At 43.8% G+C, this 27,893-nt stretch overlaps 1 protein-coding gene across 7 annotated transcripts; it reads right to left on the bottom strand.

The window, feature by feature from the left end:
* Nucleotides 1-432: 432 nt before the first annotated feature.
* On the bottom strand, nt 433-27,893 carry arid1aa (AT-rich interaction domain 1Aa). Of its 7 annotated transcripts, none has more exons than XM_061951715.1 (20): nt 26,646-27,893; nt 14,767-14,982; nt 14,150-14,701; nt 13,943-14,047; nt 13,496-13,736; nt 13,207-13,296; nt 8,540-8,710; nt 7,827-8,139; nt 7,598-7,743; nt 7,423-7,508; nt 7,123-7,332; nt 6,836-7,040; nt 6,577-6,712; nt 6,285-6,451; nt 5,998-6,175; nt 4,958-5,083; nt 4,474-4,570; nt 3,552-4,392; nt 3,183-3,313; nt 433-3,089 (listed from the first exon to the last, which is right to left on the bottom strand). In XM_061951715.1, exons 1-20 carry the CDS (start codon nt 27,543-27,545, stop codon nt 1,257-1,259), a joined length of 6,744 nt encoding a protein of 2,247 aa, XP_061807699.1. In that variant the 5' UTR covers nt 27,546-27,893; the 3' UTR covers nt 433-1,256. The 7 variants fall into 7 exon arrangements, with proteins under 7 accessions (XP_061807699.1, XP_061807714.1, XP_061807677.1 ...); XM_061951730.1 differs by having other exon boundaries at nt 13,952-14,047; XM_061951693.1 differs by having other exon boundaries at nt 6,577-6,730; nt 26,646-27,892.

Genomic DNA, 27,893 nt, shown 5'->3' with positions numbered 1-27,893 from the left:
ATTTCACTAAAAACTAAATTCTGCATTAAACATTCTTGTTTTTATAAAGAAGCAATTAACCTATAAGACAAACACCATTAAACAGTTTAGGAAGATTTCATGTACATTTATTCTTACCACGTGGAACATATAGTATAAAGATTTCATACTGAATAAATGATATTCATTGAGCCAAAAAAAGGGAAAGGGGGAATTTACATGTCTTAGCTACATAGTCTGAAATACAAATATGATGAATCCATGATTGAAGAAAAAATGTCAGATGTGTGTACTTCATCTAGTTTGCGTGGTACCAGGAAATAAAAGCTTTGAGCTGTGGAGAGACCAGAGTGGGTCTAATCAGCAGGAAGTGGAGGACGTCGAGTCAGCCTCTATCCCTCACCAATAATATGTGAGAATAGTGACACAGACAGAGACAGACACAAGAAGAAGTGTAATGTACAACATTATATATACACACCACAGCAAAGCTGTATTTGAAGTTGAAAACCAGTCCTAAGAGGTGATTTCTTTTCATAGGGGTATTCATACAATCAAGGGATAAAAGGAGGTAAGGGTGTTCTTGATACTTTGGGGAAGAAAGCCATTTTCTGTTTTTAACACCAAACTATGATGAACAAACTCAAGTAGAGCTTCATCGTCCACTTCTGTGAGAAACGCAGTTTACAGATTGCTGTCACTGAAGAGCAGTACGGTACAGAAAATGTCCTACAATCTACTGCACACTGCACAGGCCTCCCTGGTGAAGGTGTCTATTGGCAGCATGTTGCTGCGTGTTGGGTTGACTGGTGATACTCCAACTACAGCAACTAGAACCAGTAGGCCACTTTTGTCAGTCTACGCCACCTCTGAGAGGAGAGCAAGGGCACACTGCCTCTCCCAAACTCACTGTAAACGAGACAGCAACTTTGGTTACAGTTTTTGTTTTTCAGCTATTTATTTATTTAATTATTTATCTTTATTAAAAAGTACTTTCCCCCCAAGTGCAGAAAAGTTTCTCCACTGTGGCATTGCTCTGCTCTGCTCTCTTGTCATCCAGTCGGCATTTCTTTTGTGAGTTTGTGTCACTTTGTGGGCTTCTCTCGGTTTTTGTAATCCAGCACAGCTCTGTGATGACAAGTCTCAGAGCAAGAATCAGAGAATGGAATCTGTGGATTTTCATAAATAAGAGTCACGTTCAACCTTTCCTTGCCCCGTTGCACACAAGCCATGATATCAGGGAAGTGGGGGTGAGGAGCCACAGCTCCCTACAGCTGTCAGGACTGGCCAATCAAAAAGAGTACATCACAGATAACATGAGAGACCAGCGAGTTCATGAGGGGGGACACTGAAAGGTCAAGGAGCCGGGACTCATGTAGTGTGAACTCCGAGTGGTTCTCCTCTACCTTGGCTAAAGCGTGCAAAGCCCGGGCAGCTCGCCTCATCATGTCCGGGCTTGTAGCCTCGAAGTGCATCCCCTGCAGGTGTAGCAATGAACTCTGGCTGTGCTGAAACTGAGTAGCGGCCAGACTATCCTCCAGGAAGCCTAACAGGTTGCCTACACTGCCCTTCTGAACGGCAACTGCCCGTGCGGCCAGAGTATCACCCTGTGCTAAGTTGGCCAGTAGAACCACAGCCATCTCCCTGCAGACAGCCACCTTCCTCTCTCCAATTTGCCGCACAAGATTCCCATAGAGCTTCTCCAATCGGCTGAAGGGTGGGGTGGCCAGGATCAGGTCCACGTTGTTGTCTTGTATGCTGAGCTTGCTCAGCGTCTCCAAGACCAGTCTCTGAGGGGACAAAGCACTGTGTGGACCCAAAGTGGGGAAAGGATCTTGGGCTTCTGCTGAAGGGCAGACGGCCCAGTGGAGTAGACCATCCAACAGAGGCAAGCAGATGCTCTCAGAGTACACAGACAAGTCCAATTGGCCTGAGATGTTTGCCAAGGTGACCAGTGTGTTTTCCCTCAGGAGCTCCAAGCAGTCCCACCACCATTCATCCCTCTGGCCCATTCCCTCCTCGGTGTCCTCGTCTTTCTCGTAGGTGAGCGGGGCCTGTTTGCGCTCAGGGTGCCGGTGGTGGAGCAGAATAAGGCGACCCAGCAGCAGGAGTAAGCCTGGATGCTTGGACATCTCGTGGTCGTTGCCTGGAACAAAGGAGAGGCTGCGGACGATGTTGGAAATACAAATGCAGCGTCGAGCGAGTGAATCTTGCCAGTTTGCTAGTGAAACCAGCGGGCCCTCATCTTTACTGTGAGGCTCATCCTCCAGGATGGTGTTTGCCTGATGTGTCAGCACACTACCCACAGAAGGAATAGGTCGGTTATTCTCCTGGTTATTCTCAGCCATTTTTGACTCAGATTTGTTCTCCTCTTCAGTAGCCATGGTAAGACTGTCTTCGAAGACTGTGGCTTTTCCTGAGGTCTCTTTACACCCTTCATCATCTTGAATCTTTTTCTCCTCTTCTGTTGGCAAATTATATTCAACGATATCTTCTCTGACTCGTCTTTTCAGCAAACTTTGGGGTACAGGTATTCGTTCTCGACGATCTAAGAAGTTTTTGCGGGGCTCAAAGTGTGTCTGAATGTGATCTGTTGAGTCCCCGCCACCTGCACTCCAGTGAAGTAATCCACTGTCAAACTCTTGAGATTTGCTGTGACTGTTGGTCTGGGCAGCGATAAACGGGTCTCTCTTTCGTACCACCTTTACAGGAAACTTGTCAAACTTGCTGCCCTGTTTAAGTCTGTCCTGGGCAGATAAAATAGGTAATGAGCCCGTTTGGTCAGATGAAGAACCCTTGCACTTTCCATCGTCGTCTTCAGTCTTTTCATCTCCTTCATTGGAACACTCCTTACGCTCAGCTTCCTGTTTTATATGAGCTGGCAGATCCATTTCTTGTTCCTCCTCATCCATATCGTCTTCATCCTCCACATCTACATCGTCTGGTTGTAGTTCCTCTTCTTCTGTGCTATCCGATACTTTTTTCAAGGCATCAGGGTCAAGTAGTGTCCTCTGTCCAGGGTCCCCCACCTCATATTCTTGCAAGATGCCAAAGATCTCAATGAGACAGCGACGGAAATATTCAACGACCAACTCGAGTAGGCCGGGCAACTAATGGGGAAGATAAATGTGATCAATTATAATATATAGACATTAACACCATGCTTAGTATGATGAATACGATAAAATAGAATTAAGTCTCACCGTATTGAGATCAAAGGTGGAAATACTGCTGTCATCATAAAGGAGAATGTTGATTGTGTCCAAGGCCCAGGTACTCTCAGCCAGTAGACCCGACTTTAATGACATCATGACCCTCCATGCCTCTGGGGTTCCTACGTTAGGAAGAAAAAAAACCTATCATGACCACCAAGTACAAGATTCCCCATCTCCTATTTAGGTTAAGTGCAGGGTCAAAGGGAGATGCAACCTATCAGCAGCAGAATAATCAACAATCATAACCTAACATGGGGAGAATTTAGAACTCACACAAGCACAGAGAACACATGCAAAGTCAGTAACTACTTTTGAAATACCAACAGACAGTTTCAAAATGCTGTTAAAGAAACATACCGATCTCTTTCATGGTGAGTCTCCGACGTGGTTTTAGGAGAGGGTGGCTAGCTTCGATGGAACCCATGGGGAAAGGCATGTCCCGCCTTATTAAAGGTGACTGCACTGAAGAGGGCACTATATGTGATGCAGGCACAGGAGGGCCGGCCTTTTGCATTTTCATTACTCCGTGCATGTAGGGAGATTTACTTGGGGATGTCCTGCTCTCCATCGGGCGGGGCATGGACGCTGGGCTGGATACTTGTGGAATGTGGTTCTGCACGCCTTGCGGGGACTGGTAGTTGGCCTGCACAGAACGAGGCATCGGTTGACCCGGCCCGGCTGGACCGTACGGAGGCTGCCGCGGTCCCATCTGACCACCCCACTGGTTTTCATGATTAATTCGCTGTTCTGATGACATCATCTCTTCAGAGCGGCTCATGCTTGGGTAACCGGGTCCCTGAGGCGGGCCCCCAGGGCCACCCTGACGACCATGGTAGTTCTGATAGTTCATGTCTCGTGGTCCCTGCCACATGCCTCCCTGAGGACCCTCTGGGCCCGGCTGCATCATCTGAGGGGGCATGGCGGGCTGAGCGTTAGGGCCGGTTGCTCCCTGCATCCTGTCACGACCAAAGGGAAATGGATACTGATTGCCTGGGCCAGGGGGGCGGCGTTCAGCGCCTGGATATGGTCCACTGCCGCTGTATTGATTGTACGGCTCTTGCTGTCCTGGAGAAGGTGCAGGTACGCCGCCTTGCTGCTGTTGCTGTGGCGGTGGTTGTCCACCCGGGAAAGACCCACTGTACTCCGACTCATGACGTTTTGAAGGAGGGTAGCCTCCTTCCACAGGACGCTTGTAGCTCTAAAAAAAAAAACAACAAAACATGGTCAGAATCCAGTGTACTAAACTCTGCTCATTAGCATAGCGCAGTTTGACATTTACCTGCTGTTGCTGTGGGTACATTCCAGGCTGCTGATTGGGGTGAGAGCCAGTAGGGGGCGTTCCCTGTCCAGGATACTGATTACCATAGGAATCATGTCTGCAAATGATACACTGTCAATGCCAGATTGGCCATGAAAATATTTCTTATTCAAAAGATGAATTCATAGTATACAGTTTTGACTTGGTTAAATTTACTAATAGGACTGACTTTTTATGTTTTTTGTTTCACCAATATTTTCCATCACTATATTTTTTAGACTTAAACTTAGAAAAACTTTATTGAGCCACAAGGGAAGATGTATAATATATACAAATTCAAGCGTATGTGATTATGCTATCACACAATATACTGTATATCATCATATTAAAAATAAAACCAAATAGACAACAGTTGATTACATTTGGTCTTCCATCCAGTCTATAAAACGCCATGTAGCCAGTATCTGCCAACGTAATATTGTATAAAAAGGTTTTGTTAACGGACCGTGGTTGCTGTGGTGGAAAGCGATTTGGCGAATACATCCCAGCGTCGGCATTGGCAGGTATTATAGAGTTTGGCTGAGGAGCACCAGATCCTATGTTGCTTTCTGGACCCATTCCTTGCTCAGATCTGGGAAAGAACATAATCACCACAAAACATCAGAACATCATGTTTTTTTTGTTTACTCTTTTCTTATGGTAGTTTTGTTTAAATTTCTTAATTACCGTACTGTTTGAAAATTATAGAGAAAGGTAATTTCTATGCACACGTTTTGAAAAAATTCAAAAAGACCGGTTTACTTGTATGTTCTGATTGTTTGAATGTTGTGTGTCATATTGTTGTTGAAATAAAGTTAGGGGGGAAAAAGGGCTATGATTGGTCAGCTTGTTAAGACATCATTTCCTGCATTAACACAGCCCACCTTCACCAAGATATTCTTCTATGGTTTTGAAACAATGTTCACATTAAAAGTGACTGTTGTATTAAAATGATTAGTTCCAGCTCCAACAATAAAGTGAGTGTCGCTACCACTACTACACACAGGAAAAGGAGTGGAAAAGAATTGCAAGTAGGTCCCGCCTGCGCGTACCAAAACGAAGACTGGGGATGAATGACAAGAGGCTTACTCTGTTTTTGTAATTCTACTGTCAAATAAACGTGCTCAGGTGCTGAGAGCGATGCACATAGTGAGACCTTTTGTATCTAGTTTGAATGCCAGAGCCAAAAAGACAAACACACGGACATAGCAATGTATCGATGACGGCAAAGTTATTGAGTTAATTTTCATTTATTGTTCCATGAATTGATTTACTAAAGATCCCGACCTACAATTATATTATATTTTAATGCCTCTGGGCATCAAATTTAATACCATTCATTTTTGCAAAATCCATTTGACTTTTGATGCTTTTTAATGACGTGCGGAAATCTTGAAATTAAGATATTAATTACAGACACAGTATCTTTTTCTGACTTGCAAAGGGAATTAGCCCCTGGATTTCATCAACCATCTTTAGTGACCTTTAAAATTCAGAATTTCTGACCTCCTGTCGTAGCCTGGTCCATAGGGATACTGTTGTCTGGGCCCCATTGGCATTGTGCCCATGGCTCCGGGTGGTCCACGATTGAATGGAGGCTGCTGCTGCTGTTGTAGCGGTTGCTGCTGCTGGTCGCCCATCCCGCTGTTCCCACCCTGGTTAGCAGGAAGAAACTGCTCCCCGACTGAGGATGCATTCAAAATTAAAGTGTTTAGTGCAAATTAACTGAGCCATTAGTTAGGGAACCATTTTATGATCCATTCAGCTCTCGTCTATTTAGCAAGCCTTTTTACCTTTTCGCATATTACTGAAGGGATCCTTGTTGGGTTCGTAGGGGCCCATGCGACCTTGCATGTCTGAGGTGTTCATACCAGACTGATAAGCGGAGTTGGGTGTCATGTTTTTACGTGGGTAGGCAGGATCGCTTCCTTCAGAAAAGGGGTCTTGCAGGTTAACACTACTTCTAGGACGGAAGGAGAAAATGAGGGTGTTTGAAATGGTAATAGTGGGAATGGCAGAATACAATACAATTAGTTTCACCAATTTATGATCAGTTTGACTGCAATAGTCTAATGAGAAAGTCACCTGGAGCCAGGTGGCATGGGGGGCATCTGGGAATGAGGAGTGGAGGCTGGGGTTGGAGGCTTTAGGTCTCCGCCCTCTGCCATAGAGCTGCTGGTTGACTGGGGAGTCTGAGGGCCCTGCAGAGAGCCTGACCCAGCTGTGGAGCAGAGGGACGCTTCAGTTTGAAAGTAGAGAGAAGCAGACAAATATAAATATGACAAATCATTTTAATGACACAGAAATATAGACCACATTAGAAAGAAAAGGGTGTGGCGCTAACCTGGCGAGGGGGGCTGGACCTTTGCAGTCTGGTTCTTCTTGTTGTCTGAAAAAATCTCGGGAGGTGGGTCTTCGCCACGCTCAATCTTACACTCAAAGGCGTACAAACACTGAATGTACTGCTTTTTCAAAGAACTGGCAGCACTGCTAGATGTACCCACATTCAGACTTGTGGCCAAATCACGCCATTTTTTGTTCTTATTCACCTGAGACACAAAAAACAATGTAAAGTAATGTAAAAGATAAGAGAAAGGAATACATTCAAATGAGAAACACATAAGTAATTACCTGTGTCATGCCTCCGATGTCCTTCACTGACACATACAACCGAAAGAGGTCAAGAGGTTTGCGTCCTACAGCAGGCAGGTTGGTCATGGGCATGGCTTTTTCCTCAATGAAAGCCAAATAGCGGTCAACCCACATCTTCCTCTCAGGCTCTGGTCCTAACTCATACAGGCGCGTTATCTTTTCACTGGTCGTGGTGGAAGAATTGGACTTCTGTTTTGTGTGACAAAAGTTAAACCCATGTTTAGTAGGTGTGTTTGTTTTTAGAAAAACATAATTAATCCAACACAAAAGCAAATCTACCTTAGATTTGGGCTCAGGTTTAGGTGTTCCTCCCCCATCAACTTTGTTATTCATTTTATTGTTCATCTCAGGACTTGGAGCCATACCTATGCACATTTAAATTAGGAATACTTGATATAACTTTGCTTCACAAACAAAATATTAAACTCAGGTGAAACCAATTTGCATAATTTACCACTAGAGTTGTTGGCCATGTTTGGCCCTATGGAATAAGGTGATCCACCTTGGGTGTTCATCATTCCGGGCATGTTATTAATAGGAGGGCCATAAGGAGGGCCAGAGCCCATCATGCCTGGAGGCATATTGGGATAACCAGACATCCTGGAAAGGGGGACAGAAGTCAGAGTGTCTATCACTGACAGCATAATAAAGTAAATCAAAAGGAGGCTTGAGCAAAAACCAACCTGTTGTGCATTGAGTTAGAGGCGGGGTGCTGCAAGGCTGCGGGATCTTGGGCCTTTCTGTTCATGCCTGGAGGAGGGCACATCCCAGAGCCAACCTGGGGCGGTATGTTGCCCATGTTCGGAGGCATGTTTGGGACCATGTTGGGACTCATGCCAGGGCCATAAGGACGTGGCCCCATTTGATTCTGAGGCATCCTTCCTGGGGGCATGCCAGCATACGGTTGTCCCCCACCTTGACCTGCCATTTGACCCATGCCTGTTCCTGTGTAGTTGGCATTGGGCATGTTGCCATAACCAGGTTGGCGAGGATAACCTAAAGAAAATATAACAATATATATCCAGTGACTAACTACTTAATATCTGTGTATTAAGACAATTAAGTGAGAACAATGTCTTTGTGTACATAAGGCACACTTTTCTTTTGATTATGTGCTAGCAGTGAAAGCTATGTTCCCAGAGCAACAAGCCTTCGTCACAGTCTGAGCTCCACTGACAGGAGGCTCTGCTACGTCAGCTGACTTTCTGCTTGACAGCTATTAATAGCTGCAACAGAGTTAGAGGGAGCGACTCGCAATAGCTTGCTATGCTATGCCTGTGTGTGGAAGAGATGGAGCCCACAGGTTTAAAAACAGTTAAAACACTTTAAAAAAAAAGGTAGTAAATCAAGTCGGGGGGAAAAAATAATGTCTACAAGCATTCAAAATTATACACACCTTGGGGGCCATATTGTCCTCCTTGTTGTCCATATCCCCCCATGGAGTTATTTTGTTGATATGGACCCATCGCAGGATGCATCTGTCCACCTGAAGACTGGCGAGGCGACAATGCAGAAGCTGACTGAGGGGGACCGTAAGGTGGCATTTGAGGGTTTCTCTGCATAAACCCTAAAATGTTGTGCGGAGAGAGGTATTGTTCAGAAAAAGATATTAACCAATAGCTTACATTACACTCGCACTGAAGGCCAAATGTGTGCACTATGTATTTAAATGACACACCCTGCTGCGTGAGGACATATGTACATCTTTTAGACTTTGGGGGTAAGATATGTCCACATACAACAGCATTTTGAAAGGATCTCTGTCCTTATAAAAACATATTTGCTGGCTGGCAAGTGTGTTTTGGCCAACCAGAGGCCTCGAATAGCAAAATCACCTGGCTTAATCAGCCAAGTTTCTGTTTTTGCTGAAATTCCTGATGTCAGTATTGGACTTTGTTATGTTTAAAAATCGATGCTCCACTATACAGAGGCTAGTCGACAACATGATTTATGTTGGGTTTTTTAATCTCACATGGTGTCATTTATTCAGCAAAGTGCACACGCGCTCAGTTGTTACATTCGGTTTAAATAAATGAGGTCGCAGAGTTCAAAAGCTTGGTTTTCCCAATCTACAAACAAACCGTTTTGTAATGTCTTAACCTGGGGCTGGAGTTTTCGAATAGCTCATTTCTTAAGAACAAAAAGCCAAAAGACAGAAAAATATGTTTAAAAAAACATCCACTTGTATGCTGAGAGTGCATACAAGAACAAACAGCTTGGAGAAAAAGAATGGCAAAAAACAATTCTACTGGTTAATAAAGAGGGTGTGTGAAGCGCAATATGAAGGTATTTCGGCTCCACACTATCGATAAAGATGTCGCTTAACACAAAAGCACCGCGCTGCAGCCCTGCTTTAAAACATGCCTCGCCAAAGGTGGTATGAATAAAGTATTACAATATTTGCTTCAAATTTAGCTTAACAAATAAACAGTCAGATCAACAGGTAATGAAGTTAACTAGCTGCCTGCTGTGCCCATTCAGATATGTAGACATGTAAACAGCTACTTTGCTTGTTGCCAATTATTAGCTCAGTCTAAACAGTCCATGCAGCATAAACTAATGCAAATGAAATGACTGAATTTTGTGACAAATTCCTACAATTTGTGTTAAATCTTTAACAATATGTGCTTTACCTGCTACATTTTAGCTATGTACTTTTAGCCATAGTATTGTTTTTAGTATTTACTAATGATAGTTTGTGTCTTAAAGCCAGACCAAGAGTGGCAACCATAAATCATAGAGATGTCCGATAAATGCTTTAAAATGTAATATCGCAAATTATCGGTATCGTTTTTTTTATTATCGGTATCGTTTTTTATTTTATTTTTATTTTATTAAATCAACATAAAAAACACAAAATACACTTACAATTAGTGCACCAACCCAAAAAACCTACCTCCCCCATTTACACTCATTCACACAAAAGGGTTGTTTCTTTCGGTTATTAATATTCTGGTTCCTACATTATATATCAATATATATCAATACAGTCTGCAAGGGATACAGTCCGTAAGCACACATGATTGTGCGTGCTGCTGGTCCACTAACAGTACTAACCTTTAACAGTTAATTTTACTAATTTTCATTAATTAATAGTTTCTATGTAAATAATAATAAATGTAACTGTTTTTATATTGTTTTACTTTCTTTTTTATTCAAGAAAATGTTTTTAATTTATTTATCTTATTTTTTTTATTTTTTTAAAAAGGACCTTATCTTCACCATACCTCGTTGTTCTAATTAGACATACTAATGTGTTAATTCCACGACTGTATATATCGGTATCGTATCGGTTGATATCGGTAATTAAGAGTTGGACAATATCGGAATATCGGATATCGGCAAAAAAGCCATTATCGGACATCCCTAATAAATCATGAAGCATTTATTACAATGCCACTAAGGATTTCTATTTTATTCTAACCTAATCCTAGATTATGGCAGGCTATATGTAATATATACACTTGTTTATTGTTCTTTGAGTGCAATCAGAAAATCCCAATGTGTTAAATGCTTTTTAATTTTAACCTTCTACAATTGTTCTTTAAAAGCATTAAGAAATATGTTTAATACATCATAAGATTTTGTATTAAAATGAAGCCAATATGACTTTTTTTGTGGTACCCTTATTTTAAAAAGTATAGAAATACATTTTGGTACGGGTAGCAAAATATTGATATCGGAACAGGACAAACTGAAATGAATGCATACTTGCAAATGATACTCAGAAGTGTAAGAAACCAATATATAAATTCTGGACAGCACACCTCAGTGCTAAATATTAAATTACAAATATTGTTAAAAGATCATTTATTACCACATGAACGCACAGAAAGGTACCAAAAATCAGCACCGTTGAATACTGGTTTACTTGATTCACAGGTATTGGCGATTGGTACCGTATCGGTTCAAGTGTGATAGATAACCATCTCTCCATCCATCCATCTTCTTCCGCTTATCCGAGGTCGGGTCGCGGGGGCAGCAGCCTAAGCAGGGAAGCCCAGACTTCCCTCTCCCCAGCCACTTCGTCCAGCTCTTCCCGTGGGACCCCGAGGCGTTCCCAGGCCAGCCGGGAGACATAGTCTTCCCAACGTGTCCTGGGTCTTCCCCGCGGCCTCCTACCGGTCGGACGTGCCCTAAACACCTCCCTAGGGAGGCGTTTGGGTGGCATCCTCACCAGATGCCCGAACCACCTCATCTGGCTCCTCTCGATGTGGAGGAGCAGCGGCTTTACTTTGAGCTCCTCCCGGATGGCAGAGCTTCTCACCCTATCTCTAAGGGAGAGCCCCGCCACCCGGCGGAGGAAACTCATTTCGGCCGCTTGTACCCGTGATCTTGTCCTTTCGGTCATAACCCAAAGCTCATGACCATAGGTGAGGATGGGAACATAGATCGACCGGTAAATTGAGAGCTTTGCCTTCCGGCTCAGCTCCTTCTTCACCACAACGGATCGATACAGCGTCCGCATTACTGAAGACGCCGCACCGATCCGCCTGTCGATCTCACGATCCACTCTTCCCTCACTCGTGAACAAGACTCCGAGGTACTTGAACTCCTCCACTTGGGGCAAGATCTCCTCCCCAACCCGGAGATGGCACTCCACCCTTTTCCGGGCGAGAACCATGGACTCGGAGGTGCTGATTCTCATCCCAGTCGCTTCACACTCAGCTGCGAACCGATCCAGTGAGAGCTGAAGATCCTGGCCAGATGAAGCCATCAGGACCACATCATCTGCAAAAAGCAGAGACCTAATCCTGCAGCCACCAAACCAGATCCCCTCAACACCTTGACTGCGCCTAGAAATTATGTCCATAAAAGCTATGAACAGAATCGGTGACAAAGGGCAGCCTTGGCGGAGTCCAACCCTCACTGGAAACGTGTCCGACTTACTACCGGCCATGCGGACCAAGCTCTGGCACTGATCATACAGGGAGCGGACTGCCACAATCAGACAGTCTGATACCCCGTACTCTCTGAGCATTCCCCACAGGACTTCCCGAGGGACACGGTCGAATGCCTTCTCCAAGTCTACAAAACACATGTAGACTGGTTGGGCAAACTCCCATGCACCCTCAAGGACCCTGCCGAGAGTATAGAGCTGGTCCACAGTTCCACGACCAGGACGAAAACCACACTGTTCCTCCTGAATCCGAGGTTCGACTATCCGGCGTAGCCTCCTCTCCAGTACACCTGAATAGACCTTACCGGGAAGGCTGAGGAGTGTGATCCCACGATAGTTAGAACACACCCTCCGGTTCCCCTTCTTAAAGAGAGGAACCACCACCCCGGTCTGCCAATCCAGTGGTACCGCCCCCGATGTCCACGCGATGCTGCAGAGTCTTGTCAACCAAGACAGCCCCACAGCATCCAGAGCCTTAAGGAACTCCGGGCGGATCTCATCTACCCCCGGGGCCTTGCCACCAAGGAGCTTTTTAACTACCTCAGCAACCTCAGCCCCAGAAATAGGAGAGCCCACCACAGACTCCCCAGGCACTGCTTCCTCATAGGAAGACGTGTTGGTGGGATTGAGGAGGTCTTCGAAGTATTCCCTCCACCGATCCACAACATCCGCAGTCGAGGTCAGCAGAAGGAGTCCTATGAGATAACCATCTCTAATCAGGATATTACAAACAATTATTTAGCTGTACACTATGAGCATACTCTTACCTGTATTCTTCTTTGATATCCATTTTCAAAATAAGGTGTGCACCATTTTGAAAAATATGTTACTAAATACAGGGCAAGTCAATCAATCAATCAATCAATGTTTATTTATATAGCCCTAAATCACAAGTGTCTCAAAGGGCTGCACAAGCCACAACGACATCCTCTGTACAGAGCCCACATAAGGGCAAGTAAAAACTCACCCCAGTGGGACGTCGATGTGAATGACTATGAGAAACCTTGGAGAGAACCGCATATGTGGGTAATCCCCCCACGCCCCATAGAGGGGGTTATTAAGTATATAATATGAGGAGACAAGAGTTCCTGAATATGGTTTTACAACCATGAGAACTGAGTTTGACACCCCTGTCTTACATGATAATTGCATTTACGGTGTACCTCTGTCAGGGGCCAGTGGAGACTGGCTCATTCCGGGGTGAAGGCTGCCATCTGACTGCACACTTGATGGCCTCGGAGGCATCTGATTGCCTAAAGAAGCATATTGACCTCGTGTTAGCAGGACCAAGACTGATACCATTACTTGGGTATTTATTGTGAGTATGTGATTGAAAGGCCAGTTGGCGCGTAGTATGTAGTTATTGTGTAGACATAACCTAAAGGGCAAGACAATAACACCAGCATATCTCTGAATGTACAAAAAAAATGTTCTGTGAAGAAATACATTTACCTGGCATGTTGGCAGGGGACAACGGTCCAGCACGAGGTGTACTGGCGCTGGCAGGGGACCCGGTCGGGGAAGGGGAGGGGCCTCGAATACCCGGCAGGTGTGGAGATGTGTGAGGCGAGAAGGGTGACTGGGCCGGGTTGCTCTGCTCACCCTGACTGCTCGAAACCCCTGGCGTGCTCACACCAGGACTCAGAGCACCGTCGGTACCAGTAGGCAGGTCGTCAATGGATCCTGACAGGTCCTAAAATCATGTGAGGGAGAGCAGACTTCGAGTACATTCCGAATGTAAACGGATTAAACCTGACTACCGGTACATCAAAAGATAGCAAAAATAAACAGATCCTTCGGCAGCAATAATCCAATTAAACCACAAACTCAAATGTAACTCTGATTAAAAAAAGAAAAACTATACTGTGAAGAAGAATTTGTATTCTAGCTGATGCATACATGACTGACCGGGAGGCTGGAAGGACGGCCTTGACTGTCCTCTGGACCACTTTTTGGCTGCGAAGATGGTGGGGCGTTGGACTGAAAAGAGTCCTGGGATAGCTCCTAAAAAAGCCAACACATGCTCAAGTACACTGCCAGATGTACAGATGCTTGTACAGTAAAGTACAACGACGTGGATGAATAGGATTCTGATCAGATCAGCACCTGTTGTGGAGGAGGAAAGCGCTGATAAGGTGACTGCTGTGCTTGCTGCTGCTGCTGAGGATTCTGTGGGTACGCTCCAGACTGGCCCTGTTGGTGCTGGGGTGGCTGGGACTGTGCCTGCTGTTGTTGCGATGGGGTCTGCTGTGGTGGTTGCGCAGATACCGGGTAGTTGGCCTGCCCTTGGGGTCCTTGGGGAGCCTGGGAACTGGGCTGCTGTGGGGTTTGACCGCTTTGGCCCTGCTGCTGGTACGGGGATTGGCCAGGCTGTGAGGCCGACGTTTGGGAATAGGGCGGCTGAGACTGTGGGGGGCCTTGAGGTGGACCAGATGGGGGAATATGAGGTTGTTGATATGGGGATCCCCCTTGAGTGTGCGGCGCTGAACTTGGTGGCGGGTGTGGTTGCCCAGGGTAAGATGTTTGGCCACTTGGTTGCCCTGCTTGGGGCTGAGAGTAGGGTGTTTGATGCTGGCTTGGGTGGGGACCTTGACCAGGCTGGCCATAATATGGGCCCTGGCCTTGTGAACCGTATCCTCCAGATCCATAGGACCCCATCTAGAACACAAGACAGATGGTGAGGACAACTAAAGAAGAAGGCAGAAACTCAACAAGATCAATACCTGTGGGCCATAGGGCATGGCACCCATGCCTCCAGGGGTTCGTCCTTGCATTCCAACTGGGTATCGCTGAGGACCTGGGGGTCCATACCCCTGGCCAGTATATCCAGGACCCTGCTGCGCTGTGGGAGGCCCCTGTTGGGACTGCTGACTGTATGGGCTACCAGGACCGTACGGTTGCCCTCTCATTTTCCCCATTGGGTCCATGGAACCAGGCGGCTACAAAAAAAGGAATATATGCCAACAATACATCAAAAATATGAATAAGCACAAGAAAGACAAATTATACTTTAGTTATAAATGCACTGCAAAACATTAAAAAGATTTAAAAAATGTGTCCCGATACAACTTTTTCCACTTTCGATAAAATACCGATATTGATCTGATGCCAGCACAAATAATACATACTTATATAATTTTATAGAGTAGAATGTTAAAAAAAGGCTTAAACAAGTGAAATGACTCAAACAGCTGATATAATCCAATTAGGGGTGTGCCTATTTTGGTAAAAAAGAATGTGATCGCCATTCCCAATTAATACATTTTATCACAGATCACAAACGCCGTTTGCCTCTCGCTGACACTGTATATATTTGTAGTCCCTCGGTTGAAAAGCAGCCAATTATGTGTCACCATACACAATGTGGAGCTGCTCCTCTTGAATAATAATAATCATCTCCATAATCCATTATAGCAAATCTGCAATTCTTTGCATCATAAGTATCATTATCATGTAACATTATCACTGGAGGACGAGGCTGAACATATTACACACAGAGTAAGAGAACACAGGACGAGCTCAAATATTGTGTTGATATAAAGTAGCAGTCACCATAAATAGATTATACAGTTAATACAAGTGATTGGTATCGGTATCGGCCAAGCTTACTCATGGATGATCGGTATGGTAAATGGCAGTATAAAACCTTGATCAGAACATACCTCAATCAGATACTTCTTTTTCACTGATGATATACCAATTTCAGGTCGAGGTTTAACACGAAAAATTGGCTTTTAAAATTACTCACTAGGTTTTTTGACCTATGTCGCCATCATTTCATGAGTCAACAGTGCTAAATATATCCCCTTTCAAATGGAGGGCAGTCCGCCCAATTACAAACATATACCAGCTGTGCTCCTGTTTTGAGTCATGTCCAAGTATTTTTTTCTTCCTGGAGAAGGCAGTTTAGCTGTGCATGAATGACGCCACAAATTAAGGAAGTACTTTCAAAACAGACTGGGAGTGAACGGGGAATGAACGCGAACTCATTCATAGTCCAATATTTATGACTCCTCTTTAATGTAATTATTTGCTTTGAATGCCTCACCTTACCTCCATTTAAAATAATCCCTGAATGTGCGAGAGGAGAAAAAAAACATCAGCTGTACAAGCTATTTGCAAATAGCATGACATTTTGCAGATGCACGGAAAATTAATTGAAATACGGTACATAAGAACAGCACATGGCTAATCTGCATAAGACAGAGGGTAACCCTTGGTGGTGTGAGAAATGGTGGACTGCTTTCTGATTGGCTTGGGTGGAGGAAATGGGGAAGTGAGGCAGGGGTTCCTTGGAGTCAAACTTTTGTGGCATGCCAGACACAGCAGCGACATGCGCACATCTTCAAAAACAAGAGGACAAACCTTGCCTTGCATTTATAGCAAGGCAAAAGCATTTATAATGAAAACTGCATCAAGAAAACTTAAAGTGAGATGGGAATAATGTGTTAAGAAGCCCAGGAAATGTGTGTTGTAAAAACACAGAACATCCATCCATTTTCTACCGCTTATTCCCTTTGGGGTCGCTGGAGCCTATCTCAGCTACAATCGGGCGGAAGGCGGGGTACACCCTGGACAAGTCGCCATCTAATCGCAGGGCCAACACAGATAGACAGACAACATTCACACTCACATTCACACACTAGGGCCAATTTTTAGTGTTGCCAATCAACTTATCCCCAGGTGCATGTCTTTGGAGGTGGGAGGAAGCTGGAGTACCCGGAGGGAATCCACGCAGTCACGGGGAGAACATGTAAACTCCACACAGAAAGATCCCGAGCCCGGGATTGAACCCAAGACTACTCAGGACCTTCGTATTGTGAGGCAGATGCACTAACCCCTCTTCCACCGTGCTGCCCAACACACAGAACATATTATTATTTAGCAAACTTATTAAGCACCAGATGCAAGGAGTGGCGTACTAAGCGATAACCTTAGTGGGTCATATTATGATTTTTCCCCTAGATTTAAAACACTTCCTTGTGGTCTACATAACATGTAATTGTGGTTCTTTGGTCAAAATTTAGCAGGTTATTTTATAAGCCGCTCTCTATCTCTTTAGAATGTGTCGTTTTGTGGGCGGTTTTATCTACGTGCCGAAGCCTTCCTCGAGGCCAAGCCCCCTTTTGGTTGCGTCTCCACCCCACCAACCATGTTATAGTTTCCATATCGAGTTTACTGACAGATAAAAAATTAGAACTATGCACTACTTTTAATGAGGAATGGCAACAGTAGAGAATTTTAGCATGAAAGTGCATGTACAAGCCAGTCTGCCCCACAACAAGAGGACAAGGAAAAATAAGGAACTTATTGACTACAACTGAATAAAAAGGGCGGACTCATGCAAAGCACTTTGTGTAAAATTCGACCATATATGGCAGTGCTGTTCAACAACATAGAGGGCAACAGTTTCAAGAGGCTTGACATGCACGGTCTCATTGATATTTTTCATGTTTCGTCAAAAAGTGCCTCCACAGGTTATATTCCTTCAAGACTGTGTTTACTTCATTGCAAAGTGAACACAGCACCTTTCCCACTGCATTGTCAATAAAGCCATATTTTGTTGTCGAGTCGCTGTTAACAGTCTGATTTTCGTGATCCATTTTTCTTTTTTCTGAGTCCATAGTGATATTTTTGGTTTGAATGAGTAATCTCCACTCACCCCATTGTAACACATATGCCTTTCTGTAGCCACCTGTGGGGCGGCGGGAGTACTGCATACATGAGCAACCCAAGGAAATACTGGTTTCATCAAGCTTATTTGGGTGTTCAGCGGACCAAATGAAGAACTTTGGCGGACCGGATGTGTTCCGTGGGTCGCCAGTTGAGTAGGCCTGATATATGGAGATATCCGCTGGCGTAACTATGGCAAGATATGTCCCTGAAGTAACAAATTCCAAAACGCTCATTCCGAGCAAGTTTGGAAGAATGCAAGATTGTTTTATAAATATCGCTGCATGCCTCCATGGTTTGATTTCAAATTTTCGAAACTTATGGGGATCCCAAAATACACAAAACAGGTACAAGTAGGTAAGAATATTTGTTTTGAATAATAGGACCCCTTAAACACACAATTCACTCTCGCCACATATTGGAATTAACGATGCAATGGCATCATTGCAAAAATCAAAAGTGTGAACTCAGTTTGGCTTTTTAGTGTGGATGGGACAAAGCTGGAAAAATACTTTGCAGTATAGAAGAGTGTTTGATGAAAATACAACAAACTGACTGCATGGCAAACATGCACAGACACATCATTGTGATGTCACTGTCCTGAACTGAAAAAGAGAAATCATTATTTTTCTACTCAGAAGTTTAATATTTACTGTGTTATGTTTTTACTTAATAGATTTGATCTACTTTAGTTGTGATTTTTTTTAAATGAGTTGTCTACCTGTGTTGGCCCTGCAATGAGGTGGCGACTTGTTCAGGGTGTACGCTGCCTTCCGCTCTGGTGCAGCTGGGATCTTGAATGTCCAGTATTATCTCTGTTATGTTATAATTACACTATAGCATTATCAGTGTTATTTCTGTTTTGTACAGTTTATTTGCACCGTGGTTATCCTGTTTTCAACATTCTGTTATGTATATTTGCTAATATCTGGGATATTTGTCTGGTGTTTCTATATCTGCACTATCTGGTGCCTTTATTTACTCAACAGTGTTGCTTCTTTTGTGTCAAATTTGCACCAAGATACACATTAATCCTTATTGCTACGTATATTTGCATCAGGGGCAATAATTGATATTGGTATGTATGTTTTTGCTATCTGGGATATTTATTCAATTTTACTACTGTTACATACTGTATATCTGGTCATTTTGTCCAATCAACAAGTATTACTTATCTTACGCTATATTTTCCCTGGTTCCAAATGATCAAATATGTGTGAGAAAAAGGGTGGAATTGACATTAAAGCTTCTTGAATCTTGAACCTGACTGATTTCCAACCACTGTGCTGCAGCACATTAGTGTGCTCTGGCGATCATCCAATAAGCAATTTCACTTACGACTATTGGCCCGAAAATGTGTTACTTACTATAAATTAGGGCTGCAGCTATTGATTATCTGAGAAATCCAGTAAACTATTGATTAGTTTGTTCGATTAATGGAGTAATCACATACCTGCCAACTTTTGAAATCAGAAAAACCTAGTAGCCAGGGTCCAGGGGCCGCAGGCCCCGGTAGGTCCAGGACAAAGTCCTGGTGGGGGGTTCCTTCGCCCCCCGACGCAAAATGATTATTAGCATTCAGACAGGTTAAAATGTTGCTAAAACCATCACTTTTCTATCAGTCACAGTGACTTTTCAAAACAAAAATATTACAGCAAAAATCATATGGGTTGATTGACATGTTTATTCTGTAAGCTAACTTCAATAGTTTGAAATTATTTTGACAGTTAATGCCAGTTATCCTGTCAACCTTTCACAAGACTTCAATTTGTTAATTGAAAGTATAAACAGTACAAACAACTTTTACAGTAAACAAATGGTAAAACAGTACTGTATTTTCCGCACTATAAGGCGCACCTAAAAACCACAAATTTTCTCAAAAGCTGACAGTGCGCCTTATAACCCGGTGCGCTTTATATATGGATAAATATTAAGATTCATTTTCATAAAGTTTCGGTCTCGCAACTTCGGTAAACAGCCGCCATCTTTTTTCCCGGTAGAACAGGAAGCGCTTCTTCTTCTACGCAAGCAACCGCCAAGGTAAGCACCCGCCCCCATAGAACAGGAAGCGCTTCTTCTTCTACTGTAAGCAACCACCCGCCCGCGTAGAAGAAGAAAAAGCGCGCGGATATCACCGTACGTTTCATTTCCTTTGTGTGTTTACATCTGTAAAGACCACAAAATGGCTCCTACTAAGCGACAGGTATCCGGTTCATGAAAAGACGCAATCTCTCCATCCGCACACGGATTACTATTTCACAGCAACTGATATTCCTGTGAACCGCACTGTGGATACAACGGGAGCACGTACGGTGAATATTCGCACCACAGGGAATGAGAAGTCATCCTTCACTGTGGTTCTAGCTTGCCATGCTAATGGCCAGAAACTTCCACCCATGGTGATATTCAAAAGGAAGACCTTGCCAAAAGAGACCTTTCCAGCCGGCGTCATCATAAAAGCTAACTCGAAGGGATGGATGAAGAAAAGATGAGCGAGTGGTTAAGGTAAGTTTAAGTTTACGCGAAGAGGCCGGGTGGCTTTTTTCACGCAGCTCTGTCCATGTTGATATACGTATGTTTGTGATTGCACATTTGCGTACAATTTTGGGAGTGAACAGAGTTGTTAGAACGCTGGTTTTTAATACATTATTAAAGTTTGACTGACCTATCTGACTGTTTTTTTGACATTCCTTTAGCGCAGTTAGATGCGGCTTACAACACCGGGCGGCTTATAGGTGGACAAAGTTTTGAAATATGCCGTTCATTGAAGGCGCGGCTTATAACCCAGGGCGCCTTATGGTGCGGAAAATACGGTACTAAACAATTCCATTAAAAAAAAAATTGGTGTCATTATTAACTTTCTGTCCAAGATTGTATAATCCTACTACCTTGTTCAATTGTAAAAAAATATTCTGTGCCTAAAATTCACATTTCTATCACAATTATCATACTGTAAACATGGTAAGCTAACTTCATTAAAATTAACAGTCCTGTCAATAGCATGGAATTACAATTCAAATGTAGTTTTTTTGTAAGCCTTTCAAAAGAATTCAAAATATGAAAAATTAATGAAAATTAATTTAAGCCATCAGACACTTGAAAATTGGCACATCACATCTCTAGTGTAATCATTTTAACTTTTCAACAGAAATAGCACTGCAAAAATATTAAGGACATACTTCTGTATTTTGGTAGTTATGCTGTCAACATTTAACAAGATTTCTTCAACTTGGACTTGAAAGCATAAATAGTATAAACACTTTTAACAGTATAACAGTACTAAACAATTCCAATAGATAACATTGGTGTCATTACCTTTTTGTTTGCTCAATTATTGCCTCCGTAAATAAAACTTCGGCATTTATCACATCCAAAGAATCTGTTTGGGCGACGAAAAACGTTGAAAGTTTTCCACTTGCATCGCTAGCAACGGCATTAGACTTGTGTTTTTTTGTCCCAACGTGGTCTTTTACATCGCTAATTCCTCCGAGTCCGATCGAAAAATCTTGTCTGCACAAGGTGCAATTCGCGTAGTTTTCACCCTTTTTGGAACGGATAATTATTCCCGGATAGGCTTTTGAATATTCTTCACGGAATGACTGCAGTTTTCTTTTCGGTTTAAGACTCGTATGCGATTTTTCTCCGGCTGATTCCATGATCGTTCGCTCGTTTGGAAACAATGGCCTCGTGCTTGGCAGCGGTGCTATAAATAGCCTCGCGCATGGCATTCGGAATGGCTCGATAGGAAGTTACGGGAAGCAGTGTCGATTGTCATTGTTGTTACGCGATTTCGTGAATAAAACTTAAAAAAAAATAAAAAAATTTAATTAATGAAAAAACGTATTTTTTATCACTGCAACCGTAACCCGGAATAGGTTGATGAAAACCGTACTAATTACGGGAAAACCGGAGTAGTTGGCAGGTATGTAATCAGTATAATACACATTATAGCCTCAATATATAAATTAGGGAAAATAGTTAGAGAGTTCTACATTTTTTACTACATTTATTATTTTACAAACTGTGTTCGCTGCCACGTAGATCATGGCACCCACACACCACTGCTCTCGTGTGTGATCTATTGCAGCAGCTGTACGGAATCTATGTCCACACATTTACATTTTGGGTCCCGATTTTATACATTTGTATCATATACACTTATTAAACAATTAATTGGAGCAACAGAAAATATGTCAAAGCTATTTTCTTAAAGAATAATTGTTGCAAGCCCTAATATAAATAATGATTGTGTTTAACTAGGCCTTGGTGATATATCGATTTAATCGATACATTTTAGTGTTATGTTGCAGATAATTTAAAATATCAATGTTTTTCTCCTCTTGCTCCGGCATACTTTTTGCCCCCATTAGCTTCTGTAGGCCTCGCACGCCCCCTAACTTCCTTAGCAGAGATTCACAAGCGTAGCAAAACATAGCTAAAGCCAATGCTAACAAGAGCGAGACGTTTGTGCCAAAGAAAAACATCCATCCATCCATTTCTACCGCTTATTCCCTTCGGGGTCGCGGGGGCGCTGGAGCCTATCTCAGCTATAATCGGGCGGAAGGCGGGGTATACCCTGGACAAGTCGCCACCTCATCGCAGGGCCAACACAGATAGACAGACAACATTCACACTCACATTCACACACTAGGGCCAATTTAGTGTTGCCAATCAACCTATCCCCAGGTGCATGTCTTTGGAGGTGGGAGGAAGCCGGAGTACCCGGAGAGAACACACGCAGTCACAGGGAGAACATGCAAACTCCACACAGAAAGATCCCGAGCCCGGGATTGAACCCAGGACCTACATATTGTGAGGCAGACGCACTAACCTCTTTGCCACCGTAAACAATTGTTCCAAAATGATTTAGATGTGCGGCAACAGACGTGGAACAAGTGACTGCACGCTGCAAAGTTTCTTTAAAAAAAGACAGCAGCACAACAAACTTATTTCAGCATGTGAAACAGCATCAAGCCGAGTAGGGAAATGCAACTCTTTATGAAGCACTAAGACCACAAAACAACTACCGTATTTTCCGCACTATAAGGCGCACCTAAAAACCACAAATTTTCTCAAAAGCTAACAGTGCGCCTTATAACCCGGTGCGCTTTATTACGATTAATTTTCATAAAGTTTCGATCTCGCAACTTCGGTAAACAGCCGCCATCTTTTTTCCCGGTAGAACAGGAAGCGCTTCTTCTTCTACGCAAGCAACCGCCAAGGAAAGCACCCGCCCCCATAGAACAGGAAGCGCTTTAAGCAACCACCCGCCCCCGGAAGAAGAAGAAAAAACGCGCGGATATCACCGTACGTTTCATTTCCTGTTTACATCTGTAAAGACCACAAAATGGCTCCTACAAAGGACAAGGATCCGGTTCATAAAAAGACGCAATCTCTCCATCCGCACACGGATTACTACCGTATTTCACAGCAACTGATATTCCTGTGGAACGGGAGCACGTACGGTGAATATTCGCACCACAGGGAATGAGAAGTCGTCCTTCACTGTGGTTCTAGCTTGCCATGCTAATGGCCAGAAACTTCCTCCCATGGTGATATTCAAAAGGAAGACCTTGCCAAAAGAGACCTTTCCAGCCGGCGTCATCATAAAAGCTAACTCGAAGGGATGGATGGATGAAGAAAAGATGAGCGAGTGGTTAAGGGAAGTTTACGCGAAGAGGCCGGGTGGCTTTTTTCACACAGCTCCGAAGGCGAACACACCTTCACTAAGACGGGCAGATAGCGCCGGTCGACATACGCCAACATCTGCCAGTGGATCGTAAATGCCTGGGCAGATAGTTTCGGTCACAACTGTGGTCCGAGCTTTCCGGAAGGCAGGATTCACAGAACTGCTGCACAACAACAGCGACACTGAATCCGATGACTTCGACGAGGCAGAGCCGGCCATTTTTGGATCCCACGCTTGCGCAACTTTTCAATTCGGACACCGAAGACGAAGAATTCGAAGGATTTACGAATGAAGAATAACTTCAGAAGGTGAGCGCTATGTTTATTTTGTGTGTTGTGACATTAACGTTCGAGCAACATTATGTTGCTATTTATTGCTCTACACCATTTTGAATTTTACTATGTTTGTGATTGCACATTTGCGTACATTTTGGGACAGAGTTGTTAGAACGCTGGTTTTCAATATATTATTAAAGTTTGACTGAACTATCTGACTGTTTTTTTGACATTCACTTTAGCGCAGCGTTTTTTTGACATTCACTTTAGCGCAGCGTAGGCGCGGCTTTTAGTCCGGGGCGGCTTATTGGTGGACAAAATTATGAAATATGTAATTCATAGAAGGTGCGGCTAATAATCCGGTGCGCCTTATAGTGCGGAAAATACGGTATCCCTAAAAATCAACTTACTGTGATGGAATCAGTTACACAAGGTACCATGTATGATGAGAAAATAGAACAATGCACAGATCGATCATTAAAGCAGTTGATCTGCATATCCAAAACGGACAGCTCATACACGCATGTGCAGCTGCAAAACGCTCGTTTTAGTAAAGTTTGCACTTTATTAATGTCAATGTTGGAGATTATTGTGTATTTGCATGCAACGTACTATGCAACATTTTTGTTTACAGGAGTTTTTTTAATCCAAGCAGAATGATTGCCTCCCAGAGGAAGCTATTACTTGAGTTCTTTGAAAATGATTGCATAAAAACTACAATTTATAGCTGGTTCAAAAAGACAACATTATACAAATAAGAATGTTGCTAAAAGTAAGATGCAACATTTACAGCGTCATTTCAAACAAATAGTTTTGATCAAATAAAAGCAAAACTTGTTAGGATTTATCCCGGTCATTTGTATACTTTGCTTTTTATAAAAAGTAGGAAAAAAACGTAAAGAATCATAAACTGAATTGTTTGTGAAAAAGTCTGAGATATTCTTTTTAGGCCATATCATACAGGCCTACGTTTCACGCTGAGCGAGTAGATATAATTAATCTATCCATTGCTACACATTCTCTACCATTTTTACTTCAATTAGAAAATGGCGACAAACACAGAAAGTGCAAAAACTTTAAATGACAAAACGTAAGCAAAGAAAATATTTTAAGAATGAACATGTGAAAGATATTATGGTAATGAATCATCGGTATTAAGATATGGAAAAGGAGTAATATCAAATAAGCGCTTCTTCTCCCAACTCTTTTTCGGACATGTTAAATTGTACAACTTTACCATGTGATGTTCCTCAATGTAACTTGTTAGGCGGTCCAAAACAAACCATACCATCACTGATTTAGTTACATACGCCAGCAATGATTAGTCGATTATATTAATTCAGTCAATTGATTTAAACTTTGTTGCTTCAACTGATCATTTAAGATGTATAAAATCCAAACCGCATGGAGTGCCCAGAACTTTAAATGTGTTTTTGCACAGCCGCAGAAATATAGCGCACATAAGCTCCAGCGCCCCCCGCGACCCCAAAGGGACAAGCGGTAGAAAATGGATGGATGGAGAGCAGTGGTGTGTATGGGTGCCGTGATCAGTGTGGCGGCTAACAGCTGAGTTTTTTTCTATTAATGCACACATGTTAAAAGTGCAATTTCATTGTTAATGATGTGCATTTACTATTTAAAAATAAGTATTAAGATTACGTAATGCAGAAAAATATTGAGTATTTAAACAATTTCCCTAAAATACACAATTAGGCTATAAAGTATTTTTGATCTGATTAATTCATTAAATCAGACAAACCAAACGATAAATTGCTCAATCACTAAAATAATACATGCTGCCCATTTTTAATACCCATTTTGTGAGATCTGTGTTTATTGTGTAAATTATGTGCAGGGGCTCAATTAAAGGTGGTCTAGTTGGCCATAACTTTGTGGCCTGCAACTACCATAATGGCTGATTTGCTTTTACACATTAACTGTAGGAGAGGAGCTGCTGCATGATCCTGCATTAAGCCATGCAGAGGGTCATTGTAATGTAAAGCATCATAAGATGCAATAGGATGTGGTGTTTGCAGAAAGCATGTCGAAGCTAGAATACCTCCAGTGACCCTGTGATGAGTTAACGCCGCTCTTATCAGCAACTGTTGCTCCGCATCACATGTAATTATAAATGGCCATGAGCTGCGGCCTAGGAGCCAATCAGATCGGAGCTAGCATGTCAACCCAAGACCAACTATCTCCTGGCTTTGACAGCACGATTTTTTACCTCCACAATTCAAATCCCCGTTGCACGCTGCAATCTTGCACTTGCAGCCTTGCAGCCACCGGCCCGATCTCGTTTACCAGCAACAAGCACTCGAAACCAAACTCACATAATCGTTCGTATGCATTGCAATAATTACGTCATTTTAGTGACATATTGCAGGATATTTGAGGATGTGGCTTTTTTTAATTTATTTTTTTAGAGATGCGACTTATCTAACAGCGGGGTCGATTGTGAAGCGTAACGCATTCCTTCCGTCATTGCCAGCAAATTATAGCTTTGCGCCAAGAAATATGACAAGTACACCTACTGACCGAAATGAAGGGACAAACCACCAGAGCGTGCTCAACTAATATAAACAAAGAAAAACGCTAACGCCTTGTTAGAAACATTTAGCTAGCAATGCTAGCGGGGTTAAAACGAACCGTTGTCCCTCGGTGTGGATTCTGGCTTGTTCACAAAGTCGGGCCTTCGCAGCTTCGTCAAAGTCCTCAACGTCGCATCGACATCAAAACCTCGCTCTTGTGTCCGCCTATAGCTTCAAAAAACGAGCTGAAAACGAGTGTTTTTCTGGCTGCTATGAGTGAAAACACACACGGGAGGCAGCCATTTTAGAGTCTTAGCGAAGTAGTGTATGAGACAATGGCTGGCCTACTACGTTGTGAACTAGTTAGGAGGAGGGAAGGAGCCGTTGGGGGGAAACGCATCACGTTAGGGTTTAAATGTGATTTTTTTTTTTACCTGTGTTCTAGCTAGTGGCTGTCCAGCGCTTCCAGGGCTCATAGGCGACGAGTGATGGCTTCTTTGTTGCCAAGCCGGATTGCTGCCTCCATACTGGCCGCTAGCGCCCATGTCTGCTGCTGCCTTGCTAGCGCCCTCCTGGCTGCCGTAGTCGCTAGACGGGTAGTTTGTATACGCCCGTGTGGAGCTAGGAGACGTCAGCAGTTTATTGAGGGTCGGCGTCGATGTCGGCTGGGGGTTCCCGATGTTATATCTCTGGTTATTGTAAGATCCGGCCATGGCTGCGGGTCCTCCCGCTGGTGCTTGCTGCTTAGCTGGCTGCCCCCCGGCTGGCGGCGCCTGAGTACTACGAGGGGAGTTCATAGCGTAGGCCTGGCCCGGGTACGGCGTCCTGTTCGGGAACGGGCTGTAATTGTTAAACTGGTGGTTGGAAAAGCCGTGCTCGTTGGAATTCGCTTGGTAAGAGTCCATAATGTTGCTTTGCTGAGCAGCGGCCATGCCAGGGCTTTGTTGTCCGCCATGTTGATGAAAAGGGGCCCGACTGTAGTGCTGACTGTATCCGTACGACGGGGGAGGAAACGCGGGGTTGTGGTGATGCACCATGCCCGGGTGGTTATTTCCCTCTGGTCCAACACTGTCATTCTGGCTATTATTGTTAGCCCTGGGCGGGTTCCCATTCCCGTTCTTCATCTCAGGTTCCCCTCCTCCTCCTGCATTTCCACCGTCGGCGCCGTCCTGCAGATCCCCTCGTCCCGGCGATTCGCCGTCCAAGCCGGGCTGCTTTTTCTCCGACTGCTTCTCCCCTGGTCCCGAATCCTCTTTGGGTTCTCGATCCGCTTTTTTGAGCTCGGAAGGCGGGCTTGTGTTGAGAGTGGCGGCGCTAGCGACCTGAGCGGCCATGATATTTACCCCCCCACCCCACCTCTCTCCCTCTCCTCGGCGAGTCAGTCACAATTACAAGCTAGCATCGAAGGGGGAAGAATTGTTTACAACCATTTATCCCGGTGCCGATTCATCCCCGCCCCGCGAACCGGACAGAATCCGGCTGCCACCCCCGTCGGTTCCGGTTCCGTGAATTGGGGTTAAAGAGCTGATGGAGGCTCCATACAATGCGTGGAAAAGGAGAAATTGTTGTGGGAGTTGTTAGTAAGCCCGGGCAGAGGCAGGGAGCGAACCCAAGCAACACGAGGCTTGGTTAGATACAGCCATTTTACTGAGCCGCACGGAGGCCTGCAAAACCCGGACTGG

Source organism: Nerophis lumbriciformis, linkage group LG04, assembly GCF_033978685.3.
Source record: "Nerophis lumbriciformis linkage group LG04, RoL_Nlum_v2.1, whole genome shotgun sequence".
Lineage (NCBI taxonomy): Eukaryota > Metazoa > Chordata > Actinopteri > Syngnathiformes > Syngnathidae > Nerophis > Nerophis lumbriciformis.
The sequence above is the reverse complement of the archived record's forward strand: the minus strand, read 5'-3'. Positions and strand labels throughout refer to the sequence as shown.

Excerpts from the sequence above, each read along its gene's own strand:
- arid1aa (XM_061951685.1), bottom strand. The coding sequence starts at position 27,545 with ATGGCCGCTCAGGTCGCTAGCGCCGCCACTCTCAACACAAGCCCGCCT. Across the intron at positions 14,983-26,645 it reads AGCCACTAGCTAGAACACAG|CCGCCTGGTTCCATGGACCC; the intron begins GTAAAAAAAAAA and ends CTTTTTTTGTAG. Across the intron at positions 6,455-6,576 it reads CCCATGCCACCTGGCTCCAG|AAGTAGTGTTAACCTGCAAG; the intron begins GTGACTTTCTCA and ends CTTCCGTCCTAG.